Below are 13,152 nucleotides of genomic sequence, written 5' to 3'. Positions count from 1 at the left end.
GATTTGGCCCCGCCTCTGCGTGTAGGTCGCCGGAGGGCGTCTGTTCTTCGCTCAGATAGGACAGGGTTAAAGGAGCAGCCTCTTCGGGGACTCTGGCTCACTCAGGCCGGGAGGGAGGGAGGGGCGCGGAGTGCGGGGCAAGCCTGCAGCGGCAGAGGTCGGCGTGACGTTGCACCAGCCCGAGGCGCGCCGTGCGTTCTCCCAGGGAAGCCGCCCCTAGATCCCGGGACCCCGGCAGTGGCGGGCTGCACAGGCTCCCGGAAGGGCGGTGTGGACAGTGACCTGCGCTCGCACACAGGCTTCTTGGCGGCGGCAGCAGCAGGCCCAGCGTCCCACGCCCGTCACTGGGCTCCGCGCTTTCAATCGCGACTCGCGCCCGTCCGTGGAGCCCCTTTAAGCAGCGCTCTTAATCCCCTCTCCTAGCGCACCAGGAAACCAAGAGGGAAGAAAAAGTCTCTTGCCTCTTCGGCAGCTCCAGAGTTTTCCCGGACTCCCTCCCGGCTAGCTGTGGCACATCAGCCCCCTTCAGGCTGAGTTCTCGCCACCAGCCCTAGTCCTCTCCCTGCGCTCTGACCGAAGCCCGAGCCTCAGCTTCCCGCGCTGCACGCCCCGGCGGGCGAGCAGACAAGCCTTTCGGGCTGGTGAGTGCCGCTCGGCACCGATCCTCTGTGTGCGGATCTCTCCGTTTTGCCCTACCCAGGTATGTGGGGAGTTTCTTGCCTTTTGGGAGGTCTGGGGTCTTCTGCCAGCGTTCAGTAGGTGTTCTGTAGGAGTTGTTCCACGTGTAGCTGTATTTCTGGTGTATCCGTGGGGAGGAAGGTGATCTCCGCGTCTTACTCTTCCGCCATCTTACCCGGAAGTCCCCATTCTATCTTATTTCATCTAGTAATTTGTTCCTCTTTCTCAGCAACCACAGGAGTCTCTTCTAGGAACTCAGGGGTAAGCAGTAGGATGGTAGGGGGAGTGTCCTACTGGAAAAGGTCCTGAAGCCGAAATTATGCACACGACTCTTGCAGATGATAGGTTTTCTGAGGCGCCCATGGCTTTCTGAGACAATATTCCAAAGATATCAGAAGCTCTCTCTCCTGGAAGGTGGCTGGCCGAGGAAATTAACATTTTTTCCTTAACCGTGTTTTTTTTTTCCCATTTTAATGAATCATGAAAATACCCTGACAGAACTGAGGTAACCTTGATTTCCTCATCCATGCAGCTGCTTTGCCCCATTACTTAGTTCCAACTATCAGTCTGTGGCCAATAAGAAACAGCGGCTTCTGGGTTTTTGAGGGAATTCTCTATTTTGTAGCACAAGATGAAGTTAGAAATTAAAAGTATTCTCAAACCTACTAAAACCAACTTCATGGAAAATGACAGCTGATTTTTTAATTTTGAAAACAAATTAGATTTTTTTTTTTTTTTGGTCTGCGTTGGGTCTTCGCTGCTGTGTGCTGGCTTTCTCTAGTTGCAGTGAGCGGGGGCTACTCTTGGGGTGTGCGGCCTTCTCATTGTGGTGGCTTCTCTTGTTCCGGAGCACGGGCTCTAGATGCACGGGCTTCAGTAGTTGCAGCACGAGGGCTCAGTAGTTGTGGCACACAGGCTCTAGAGCGCAGGCTCAGTAGTTGTGGTGCATGGGCCTAGCTGCCCCATGGCATGTGGGATCTTCCTGGACCAGGGATCGAACCCATGTCCCCTGCACCAGCAGGTGGACTCTTAACCTCTGCACCACCAGGGAAGTCCCAAATTAGCTTTTTTATAGAGCAAAAATGCAAATATTTATTCAAGTAGACAAAGTAACTGACCCTCAGGCCTAGAATACTTTAAAAAATATGTAACAACACAATGATCATGCATTTATGTGTGATAAAGTTGACCTTCACAATTCCAGAATTGGGACAGTCTCTTTGCCGGACAATTTTGATGTTGAAGATTAAAGTGCTCATGTTTGAAGCATATCCTTCTTCCTCTGGCGGAAGCCTGGGTCAGAGATATTAGTTTAAATGGGTGCTGTTTTGTTCAAGCAGAGAGTTTTTTAAAAGCATTAAAGGCAGAGAGCCAGCTCTAAAATCAGCAGGACTCCTAGATTTGTATGGTTCAAATGTCGTCTCCAGATGGAAATAAAACAGACCAGGGCACCTGAAATGACACTTTACTCAAAGTTCTAATCCCACAATTGATTTCTGGAGAAAAGAGAACTAACAGTGGCAACTATTCAGGGATCTCTTAACACAAGTGCACATATTGTCATATAACTTTGAATCGTCAGGAAACTGAGGAGAAAATGTTGGCCAAAATGCAAAACCCAAGGTAACATATCGACCCAGAGCTAGAGAACTAAAAGATTCAGAATTGTAACCATCATTTTAAGAAGGGCTCCAGAGCAGATACAGAAATATCAAGGGCATCTCATTTTTATAACACGTAGGATCAACAAATACTTCAGAAAATGCTGTAAAAGGAGAAAATCAAGAATGTTTGTGTAAGGAAAACATTCCCTATTAAATCTACTTAAATGCTTTTAGGGGATAAAGATGCCAACAAGAAACTAGCAAGGACTTCTTTTATTTAGACTTTCAAAAGCCTTGACAAGCTATCTTACCAAATTTAGTCATGGGGACTCAGTAGACTGCTTTATCATGTAAGAGAAACTGGTTCACAAGACAGAAACATCATGCCAGAAAAGAGGCTCATGTCCCAGGGGTTGAGGCTGAGATTATAAACGGTTGGGAGAGGGAGCACAGTGAAATCTTTACAACCAAAGATGATATTTAGCTCCTTGGAGTAAAGAAATTACCAAACTGATGAGAAAAAAAAAAAAAAACACTAAAAGATGTAATTTTGCGTGACAAAGCAAGAAAAAGGTAAATGAGTTTTTTAATTCAAGGGATTTTATTTCAGAACACACATCTAAATTTGAAATATATAATAATGCAAATATATGTTAATTGACTTTCAAGTTATCGGTCATAAACCAAGGAAAAGGCTCATGACATAGGAAAAGGAGTCATTATGGTAATTACAGTTGTCAGCTGCTCTGCAGGTGGAGCCCAAAGGCTGACATCATACTGTAGAAGTTGGGTTATAACATGATGTGATTAATAACCATCTCTTCATGTCCGCTTTGTGCCCAGCACTGTGCTGTGAGCTTCCTTTGTAGAGTGCCTATGAATTAGATACCGTTATCTCCATTTAGATGTAAAGAGACTGAGGATCAGGGAAATGGAGTACATCACCCACAGGTAATGTGGCTAGTAAGTGGTCGAGCCAGGATTTGAATTCATAGATGTCTTCTTCCACAGCCTGTACAGTCTTAGAAAGATGATAGGAAACCAAAGAGAAAAAAAAAAGTCGAAAGATAGAAAGAGAGGTGGGGGGAGAAAGATGATGGTAATGATAATGATCATAGAGATAGACTTATTTATGTCTATCTCTACTTTTCTCCCCATGAGAAAAGTATTCTTCCCTAAATCCAGATTACTATGTACACCTTTGTTTCTTGGATCCCAGAAAGACGGAAAAGGCAGAAGAGACACCATCAAGGGGTGAGGAGATTTTCATGGTGGAAAGGTGACTATTCAGAGGAAATACGATCTAAGCCTGCCAAGGTATGAAGGACAGAGCTGAGGATGCCTTTTGGTCTTGCTGTGCGCCTGCTCTGTGTGGGGTTTTGTGCTCGTTTTTGCACGCTGTCTCACGGAATACTCACACGTCCCTCCTTTGTTACAACCCCCACTCAACAGTGAGGAGGCAAGGTTTCCGAAGTGTTAATTAGCTTGTCCCCAACCCAAATCAAGCACCCATCAAATAACAAAGCAAAAATTTAGGCTGTGGGGAGCCTTTCTACTTCACTGAGGATTAAGGAAAAGAAAAAGGAAAAATCTTTTGAACGCATGGTGTGTGTTTTTCCTTAAAAAAAAGCACTGGACGAAAATAGATTTCAGAACAATTTGTATAAATTCATAGACCAGATGCTCATGACAGGTTATTAAGTCAAATTATGGAAATTCAGGCATATGTACAATTTTAAATTTAACCTCCTATGGGAGAGTGATCTGATTTTTCTGTGACCTCTCCTCTGGTGTTTTTGTAAACCATAATACGAGATCAGTGGACTCAGGTCTACTCTGGAAGACCATTCTGGCAGAAATAAAACCATCAAACAGGAGTTGTGAGTCCAGTTCTGCTGCCAACAAATAGTGGTGAGGTCCCAGGCTGGTTATATGTCCTCTATGGGGCATCCCTTGCTATAGCATGAGGATCTGGACCATTTGACCTTCAAGCTAGTTCAGCATTTTATGGAATCTTCAAGACCCAGAGGAGCCTGACCTGTCTGCCTTTCAAATCTCCCCAAAACCTCTCCTTAGAAGTGTTTCAATTGGCTATTAAATGACTGATTAAAAAAATCATTATTACAGATAATTTTAATTATCCTACACAGTGAAAATCAAATCCCAGATCTACGGCCCCAGCCCAGCAAGGCTTCCAGCCGCATCCAGATGTCCCGGGCCACCAGCCAGCCATTAATCTGTGGGTGCTCCATGGAGCCTTACACAATTAGGAAAGCAGATCTATCAGAATAACAACAGGAATGAAGAATGTCAAGGCTAAGGAGAAATTATTTTTAGATTTGCTATCTTAGATGATCTGTATTACTGCTCACATCCACATGTCTTCAGAAGAAATGTCAGCAAAGGGAAATCTGAGAATAGAAATGCCTAGGAGAGTACAGGTAATTTCTGGACAGGGGAAGGTAGGAGATGTGGGAAGAGGTTGTGTCTTATGTGAGAAGAATTTTTAGGAGAGTGATAAGTAAGGAAGACAGTATAGTGACTAAGACCATGGACCAGCAGGGACTAAACTGCTTGAGTGAAAACCTGGCTTTACCGCTAACTAGCTTCATGACATGTAATTCTTTTAGGCCTCAATTTCCTCACTGGTAAGATAGGTACAATAAGAGTTCACATACCTCATCAGATTGTTGCTAGGATTGAGTTAAATGTATTAAGTTCTTATGAGCATTTGCCTGACACTCTCTTAGCTATTATTGTTGAAGAGTGAGAATATAGACCTTCTGGCCCTGGAGGAGAAAGGGGGTGTTTTCTTTTCCCTCTGTAGCTTCTCCTACTAGGCTGGAGTCTGGTTTTGAATAGACCAAATTGTTGAAGTTGTGAAAGTGTCTGTTTCCCTTCTCCCTCCCAGGGAAAAGACATTTCTAACATACATTCCTAGAGATTGTGACGAGTCCTCCTAAAAACTCTAGACAAAGTAGAAACACTCCTCAGTCTCCTTTTGATTGAACTAAACTGTCTGGCTTGCATTCCATGGCCTTGTTTGTAAACGTGGTATACCTTGAGCTTAGAGTTACTGGAGCCACTGCCCGGCCTTTCACGTCATCTCCATTTCTGTGAAGTACGAGCATGAAGGCGAAAGAAGTGGACTGTTTGTGTTTCTCTACCCCCAACACCCTGCTTCTCTAAGGAGATGAAAAGGAAGAAGTAAAAGACCGAGGGGTAAGCAGAGGCAGAGGGAAGAGAGCTGGTTACTTCGGCAGCTTCGTCCTGTCTGAACCTCCAGGACAGTCAGCCTTCTCTCTCTCTTGGTCACACCCACAGCTACGACACCTGGCAGGGAAGAGGCACTCAATGCAGGTTTGTTAAATTTGTCCAGATGACTGAATATTGGGGGAAAAATGATGGGAAGTGATTCCACATCCCCCAGACCCACCCACAACCCCACCCTATTCCTCCTCCATTGCAATGCAAACATCTGTTTGAAGGCATTCCCCTCAGATGACAAAAAAAAGAGCACAGGTTGACACTGATAAATAGAAATCCCCAGAACTATCTCAGAAAGGAGCATTAATAGCAAAAACCAAGCTCTTTGCATTCTTTCTGGTTCTTGCATCCAATTTACCTGTCGCCCGTGGCCCAGTTTTATTGCTGTTGCACTCTGTAGTGTAACAACGGGCACAAAGTCCACTTCCAACACTGATTATAGACAGTGACTCAGAGTCACTAAGAGGAAATAATGGTTGAACTTACAATTAAACTTAAAAAGAGATCGCATTAATAACTACTGGAAAAATCAAACGTCCTCCTCTAGTTGGCATGGCCTTGAATTTCTTACCACCTCATGTTCCCGGACTCCAGAGGTTTATAACAATTGCAGCCAACCTACATGCTATCAAATGTTCTCCAAATGTTGCCTGCATGAGTCACTGGATAACGCTTAGAAAGAGACTGTGTTCCGACAGCATATCTGGAATGTACTGCTCCCTCTGAAGGGTGAGTTAAAACAAATAAATACACATCACTTTTTCTCATGCTGACAGAGTATTAATAAGACTGTTAGGACATATTGTTCCTGATGTGCCCAGTTAGGCCTCTCTGCTAACCACCCCCTGCTGCCTAAGTGTCTGCCTCAGTGCCAGGCACAGACTCGGGTCTCTATTTTAAGGCTAAATCAATATGGACTGACTGACTGATGCCAGTGACCTTTTTTAACAACCTCAGATGGGGTCATGGGAAGTTCTGGATTCAGCCTCAGGAATGCAGATTCTGTTCCTAACTTTCTGTGAGCAGTTAAGCCCTTCATCCTGCTCCTCCCCAGCTTTTTTTTTTTTTCTCTCTTTAAAATTTTGAGGCTGAATGAGATGATGGCTAAGATCCTCATCTGCATTACGTGTTTGTGATTCTGAGATACTAGACAAGCAACTCAGAAGTGGCAGACTAGAGCAGGAAGGAGGAAATAGAGCCTAAAGACACAGTTCCTGCCTTGGGGAGCTGAGGCTGAGGTGGACTAATACCGGTGGCTGTATAGGACCCACAACATACGTGGAGTCTGAAGAGAGGGGATTCTTCATAGGCGGAGGTCAGGAGAGATGCACTGTAAAGGATGGGCCTAAATTCAAGGTTTCCTTGGAAGCAGCATGTTGAGAAAGCACCTGTAAGAATTCTAGCCCAGAGGCAGGAAAAACTGGACCACTGTTTAGAACAAGTTATCCCTCATGGGGAGGGGGGATGGGAATGGACCCATCAAGCCACCTCCCTCTCTGCAGCCCTACTCCGTCCTACCCTCTAAATTCCACCAGCCCTTTCTTCACCAGCAGCGCCCGAGGAGCGTAGCCCACAACCTCTCCCTTCCCGCATTTCTTTCCCACAGGTACCCCGGGCAGCCAGTGCTCAGACAGCGCCCACAATGCCACCATGCCCTGCGGCTTTCTCCCGCAGGGCTTCGCGGAGTCTCCTCACCTGGGGCCCGTGCTCTTCCTGCTGCTGCTGGCCGTGCACCTGGCTACCCTGAGCGGGAACCTGCTCATCCTGGTGGCCGTGGCCTCAGTGCCCAGCCGGCCGCCCATGCTACTCTTCCTGTGCCAGCTGCCAGCCATCGAGCTCTGCTGGCGGTGGTGCCCCGCTCCCTGGCCCACCTGGCCTCGCCAGTCCCATCTCCTTCCTGGGCTGCGCTGTTCAGATGCAGATGTTCGTGGCTCTGGGCGGGGCCGAGTGCTTCCTGCTGGCCGCTATGGCCTATGACCGCTACGTGGCCATCTGCCACCCGCTGCGCTACGCGGCTGTGGTGACACCTGGGCTGTGCACGCGGCTGGCCCTGGCCTGCTCCTGCCTCGGGGGACTGGCGGTGTCCGTGGGGCTCACGGTGGCCGTCTTCAACCTGCCTTTCTGCGGCTCCCAGCTGCTAGTGCATTTCTTCGGCGACATCACGGCGCTGCTGCACCTGGCCTGCACGCAGAGCTACGCGGAGGAGCTGCGTCTGCTGGGCGCCAGCCTGGTGCTGCTGCTGCGGCCCTCGGTGCTCATCCTGGCCTTCCATGGCGCCATCGCCGCCGCCCTGAGCCGCCTGCGCTCCCCACGCGGCAGGCGCAAGGCCGCCTCCACCTGCGCCTCGCACCTAGCCGTCACCTTCCTCCCCTATGGCTGCTCCACCTTCACGTACGTGCGGCCCGAGGCCAGCTAGTCCCCACGGCAGGATCGCACGCTGGCGCTGGTCTACACCAACGTCACGCCGCTGCTCTACCCGCTCATCTACAGACTGCGCAACCGCAAAATCACCGCCGCCATCCGCAGGGTGCTGGGCCCCAGGGCAGGGTCCGTGTGAGCCATGACAGCCGGCAGGGACCAGGCCAGAGGGGGCAGCTCTGCTCGCTCAAGTTCCCCCTGATCAGCAGGTGTCTGCATTGAGGACGCCACCGGGAGAGCTCAAGAACCGGGTTCAGAAAAGAGAACCTGGAAAAGCGCCCCCCTAAGGAGAGTCTCCCAGCACTTTCCCCATCCTCCGCCAGTTGTGTGTGGAATAGAACCCTAGACCTGATTTGAGTGGATCCATCAGTACCTGTAGAGTTCTTCCCATGTGCTGGGCTTGGGCAAGGTAGCAGGCTTGTAGTGACAAAGAAGGCACAACTCATGCCCCAGGGAGCTCACAGGGAGGGAGGGCAGATGTGAGGAGAAAACAGGAGATGGATGGAGGGGCTCATGCTAGACTTTTCCAGGGGAGAGAGGAGTCAGGGGAAACTTCTTGGGGGGCAAAGATGGCTCAGTGGAGAACTGTAGGATGGGTAGAGGTCAGCCAAGTGAAGACGAGAGTGAAGAATGCTCTAAATGGAACTGGTTAAACAGGGGCTGGGGCATTTCGGGAAGGTCTTTGTAAAGGGCTGAAGGATTTGAGTTCATGGAGTGATACGATAGCTTGCCCCTCCTTGTGTGGTCACTCTGGCCACAGTGTGGCGAATGGACTAGAGGCATGGGGACCCATGGAAGCTGTTGCCATATTACAGGAGAGAGGTGATGGAGTCTGGACCAGAGTGTTGACACCGCTGATTAAGGGACATGGAAAGAATAAAGAGATATGCAGGAGGAGGAAACTACAGAATCTTGATTGGATATGAGGGCGAGGAAGAAAGAGAAGCTAAGGATCATTTCTAACCTAGATCACCAGGTGGATGGTGGTACAATCGCTGAAAAGGACACAGGAGCAGGTGCAAGTGAGGAGAGGAGGAGGATGGGGACTTCTGCTTAGAACGTGTGGAGTTGAGATGCTGCCAGGACAAGCCAGTGAAGATAGTGACTGAGGAAGCAAATACACCAGTCTAGAGCTCAGGGGAGAGATTCAAGAGGAGGGACAGATTTGAGATTACAGCTACTGAGACAAGGAAGTGATATCACCCACCAGAAAGTTAATAATTGCTCTCTATGTGATAAGATTATAGGTGATTTATATTTTATTGATTATATATTTTCCAAATTTCTCATAATCATTTTCAGTGGATATTACTCTTATATATAAAAAGTACTATTTAAGACAAATAATATTGGAGTGCCTCAGTGAATCAGAGAGACTTCTTACCCTCTCTCCCCAGGATAAATACCTGAAAGATGTCTCCTGAAAGATCTGGAGTGAAGTGGAAGGGAATTCTACCATGTAGTACAAGAGTAGGAGTGCACTGATGTGCTTTCATCTACCTTGGTAGCTTGGTGGAAATATTACCACCAAAGATAAAGTGAAGAGACATTAAAAGGAAGAATTACTAAACATTTTGCCTTGTAAAACTGACTAGAGAAATTCCCTTGATGTGACTATTTCTATACAATGTTACTACATCAATATATCCTATAGTAAAGCGAACAAATTGGCACAAAACTTAGGCTACATTAGGAAAATTCTAAAATTTATTCCTTCATCCATATGTGCAACAAATAAATGTTTATTGAGTGATGGTTCCATGCCAGCGACTAGAGAGTTAAGGATTCAACTCTGATCAAATGACACTATATACCTAACATGGCACTCCAAATTATTGGAGCGATGAAGGTGAGGCCCATGTGGAGTTTGAAATCTGCTAGGGGATTCAGGCAAATAAACAGGCACTGCATTACTAAGTGATGAGTACTATGGTGTGACAAGATCCTGATAGAAGCATTGTGCCTGGTCTTGGGGTGGTGGGAGCATCAGGAGGTTATGGAAGAAGTAATGTGTAAGATCTAAGGGCACGTTGTGATAGCTAGAGCCAGACAAAGACAGCTGAGAAAGGAGAGTCCAGGCAAAGGGAAGAGCATGTGCAAATGCCCCAAGGTAAGAGGCCATGATACATTCCAAGGACTTGTCAAGAGGACTGATTCTTATTGATGGTGATGTTGGAAAGTGGGGTGCTGTGTGTTGGTAGTATTAAGAGGTTATGCTAGAGGTACAAATGCGGGCCAGATCATGTAAGCCTTGTAGGCCATGTTAAAGAGTTTGGATTTTACCCTAAAGAAGAATGAGAATAAAGAGGAGGGAAAGGAGAAAAAAGCAGGAGGAAGAGAAGGAGAAGGAGAAGAAGAAAAAAGAGAAGCCATTGAAGATATTTAAGCAGGGGAGTGATATGATCCAGTTTGAACATTCTGACTACTGTGTAGAGAAAGAATTGAAGAAGGACATGACAGAAAGTATATTTATTAGGAAGCTAGTGTAGAAACACAGGTTAGAGATGATATTGGCCCATTTTAGGTAAGTGGTAATGGAAATGGAGAGAAATGGACAGACTGGAGAAATATTTAGAAGGTAGATATAATAGAATTTAGTGCAGATTGAATGCTTAGGGATAAAAGGAAAAAAGGATTCATTGATGATATAGATTATCTGATTTGGAAAAGATGACACATTGGGCTCACTGAGATGGAGTACACAGGAAGAGTAACCAGTATGAATACAGGACAAAGTTGAAATGATGAGTTCAGTATTGATTATGCTGACCTGGGCTGTGGAGATGTACAGTTGGCAGTTGGGTATGTGTCAGGAGAAACATATTTAGAAATCATAAACACATCAATGGCAATTGACATGGCTGAGATGATCCAGGGAGAGTGAGCAGAGGAAGAACAGAGCAGTTCCAAGATAGGACTCTGAGGAAGACCAACAATGAAGGATGGATGACTGTCTAAGTATGACACAAAATGCATAATTTATTAACTATATTAATAAAGTAAAAACTTCATTCCTGGGACACTACCCTAAACAAAATGAAAAGACAAACTGGGAAGATCATATCTAATGTATGAAAGAGGTTCATTTCATTAATACATAAGTAACTTTTGCCAATCAATGAGAAAAAGACTAATAATCACAAAGAAAAATGGGCAAAGGATATGAATAGACAGTTCACAGAAAAGGAAATGCAGATGGCTTTTAAACAGGAAAAGAGTTTCAACCTCACTCATAAGAGAGATGCAAAATAAAATTAGAAAATGCTATTTAGAGCACTTCCTGCTCAAAAATGTGAACACAGGGTTTGGAGAATATTTACAACAGACTCCCTCATACATAGTTGGTGGTAAAATATATTTGTTCAATTCTATGGAGGCCAACTGTGTACATCAATTAAAATCAGAATTAAAGAATATATCATTTGTTCCAATAACTCTACTTTGAGAGTTTGACCTTGCCAATGTATTTGCTTTGTGGACAAACATGTATATTCAAAAATATTTATCTCAGCATTACTTGCATCAGCAAAAGATTAAAGATTTTTTAAATAGCAGTATGTGACTGATGAAATAAATTATGGTTTTATCCCTATAATGGAATCTTATGCAATTGCTAAAGAGAATGAAGCAGTTCTGTTATAGACCTGGAACCATCTCTCATACATGCTATTAAACGAAAAAGCAAGGTACATGAAAGTATGTACTAAGGAGTCATCCTTGATTCTGGCACATCTTTGATTCTGGCCTTTTCCTTATTATTTCCACTCCTGAAATGCTGCTCTTCATCATTCAGATGCTGTCTTGGCTCAGATATTGGCTTCTCATAGAGGCCCTCGTTGGTCACCCTACATAATGTCACCCGTCTGTCCTCTCTCACATTAGCATGCTTTAAATTCTAATCATCTCTCATTACTGAAAATTCTCTTTCTTTTAACTGACTTTCTTTTAAATTGTCTCTTCCTGGATGTGGGAACAGATGTATGTGTATGACTGATTCACTCTGTTATAAAGCAGAAACTAATAAAAAAATAAAAAAAATAAAAAAAATAAAAAAAAATTGTCTCTTCCTCCCATCAGAATATAAACTCTATGAAAATTGTCTACTTTACTCACATGGTCTTCCCAGGGCCTAAACAGTGTCTGGCATGTAATAGCTGCTCATTAGTAAATTGCAGTAAATTGTTAATGAATGAGTGAATAAATAAATGTTATGGTATGATAGCATTTACATATAAAAACACACAGAATACCATGTGTGTATGAGCACATGTGTGTGCTTGTGTATGTCCTATAGTTTTACACCCTCACACACACACACACACACATTTGTAATCAAATTAAGAGTCTGTGGAACTGGGTGACAGAGGTAGAACAAACTTTTACTTTTTTGAATACTTTCCTCAAACACATATATGCATTATTTATTCAATAAATGTATTCAAAAAAAATAAAGGCTAGGCAGAGGGAAAGGAACGCACAGAGGAGTTTTTTAAAAAGAGCAAAATCAAAAAGTAGAAGAAAATCCAAGAGAGCATGATGTCATGGAAACCAAGGAAAGACAATTTCAAGGATGGAGTGATCAACAGTGCCAAATGATACTCCCATTTCTAAATAATATGATGCTGGAGCCAGAGACAACTTCTAATTTGGCCCAAAGAGCACCAGGCTCACTCGTACAAACCTCAGCAAAGCATATGTAAAGGCCTGGCAGCCAAACTACACAGCCCACTTCCAGAAAGGCTGTCTAGCCAGAGATCATGCAAGGACTGACTGCCTGACTCCAGCCAATACTGAAGAAACATGTAGAACCAACCAACTCAAATTGTGTTTAATCACCTGCCGGAGTAGAAAGTAACATTGGCTTTCATTTGAAATCATTAACACCTTTTTTTTTCTTTTTTTTGTGGTACGCAGGCCTCTCACTGTTGTGGCCTCTCCCATTGCGGAGCACAGGCTCCGGACGCGCAGGCTCAGTGGCCATGGCTCACGGGCCTAGGCGCTTTGCGGCATGTGGGATCTTCCCGGACCGGGGCACAAACCCGTGTCCCCTGCATCGGCAGGCGGACTCTCAACCACTGCGCCACCAGGGAAGCCCCCATTAACACCTTTTTAAGATATGTACCTGGGATTTGTTTTACTCTGGTATGGTAAGGTGGCAGACACAGAGACAACTGCCTTTGAAAGA

At 45.3% G+C, this 13,152-nt stretch overlaps 1 protein-coding gene across 1 annotated transcript; it reads left to right on the top strand.

Annotated features, from left to right (window-relative positions):
* Positions 1–5,411: 5,411 nt before the first annotated feature.
* Positions 5,412–8,106, top strand: LOC309810303 (olfactory receptor 10AC1-like; the record flags this gene model as incomplete). Its single annotated transcript, XM_082632264.1, is given in 5 exon segments — positions 5,412–5,433; positions 7,156–7,386; positions 7,389–7,430; positions 7,433–7,962; positions 7,966–8,106. Coding segments are annotated over 5 exon segments (966 nt in total).
* Between the last annotated feature and the right edge of the window lie 5,046 nt (positions 8,107–13,152).

This window comes from Mesoplodon mirus (assembly GCF_964341445.2).
Source record: "Mesoplodon mirus genome assembly, chromosome: 9".
Classification (NCBI taxonomy): Eukaryota; Metazoa; Chordata; class Mammalia; order Artiodactyla; family Ziphiidae; genus Mesoplodon; species Mesoplodon mirus.
Note: the sequence above shows the minus strand (reverse complement) of the source record. Positions and strands in the feature narration are given on the sequence as shown.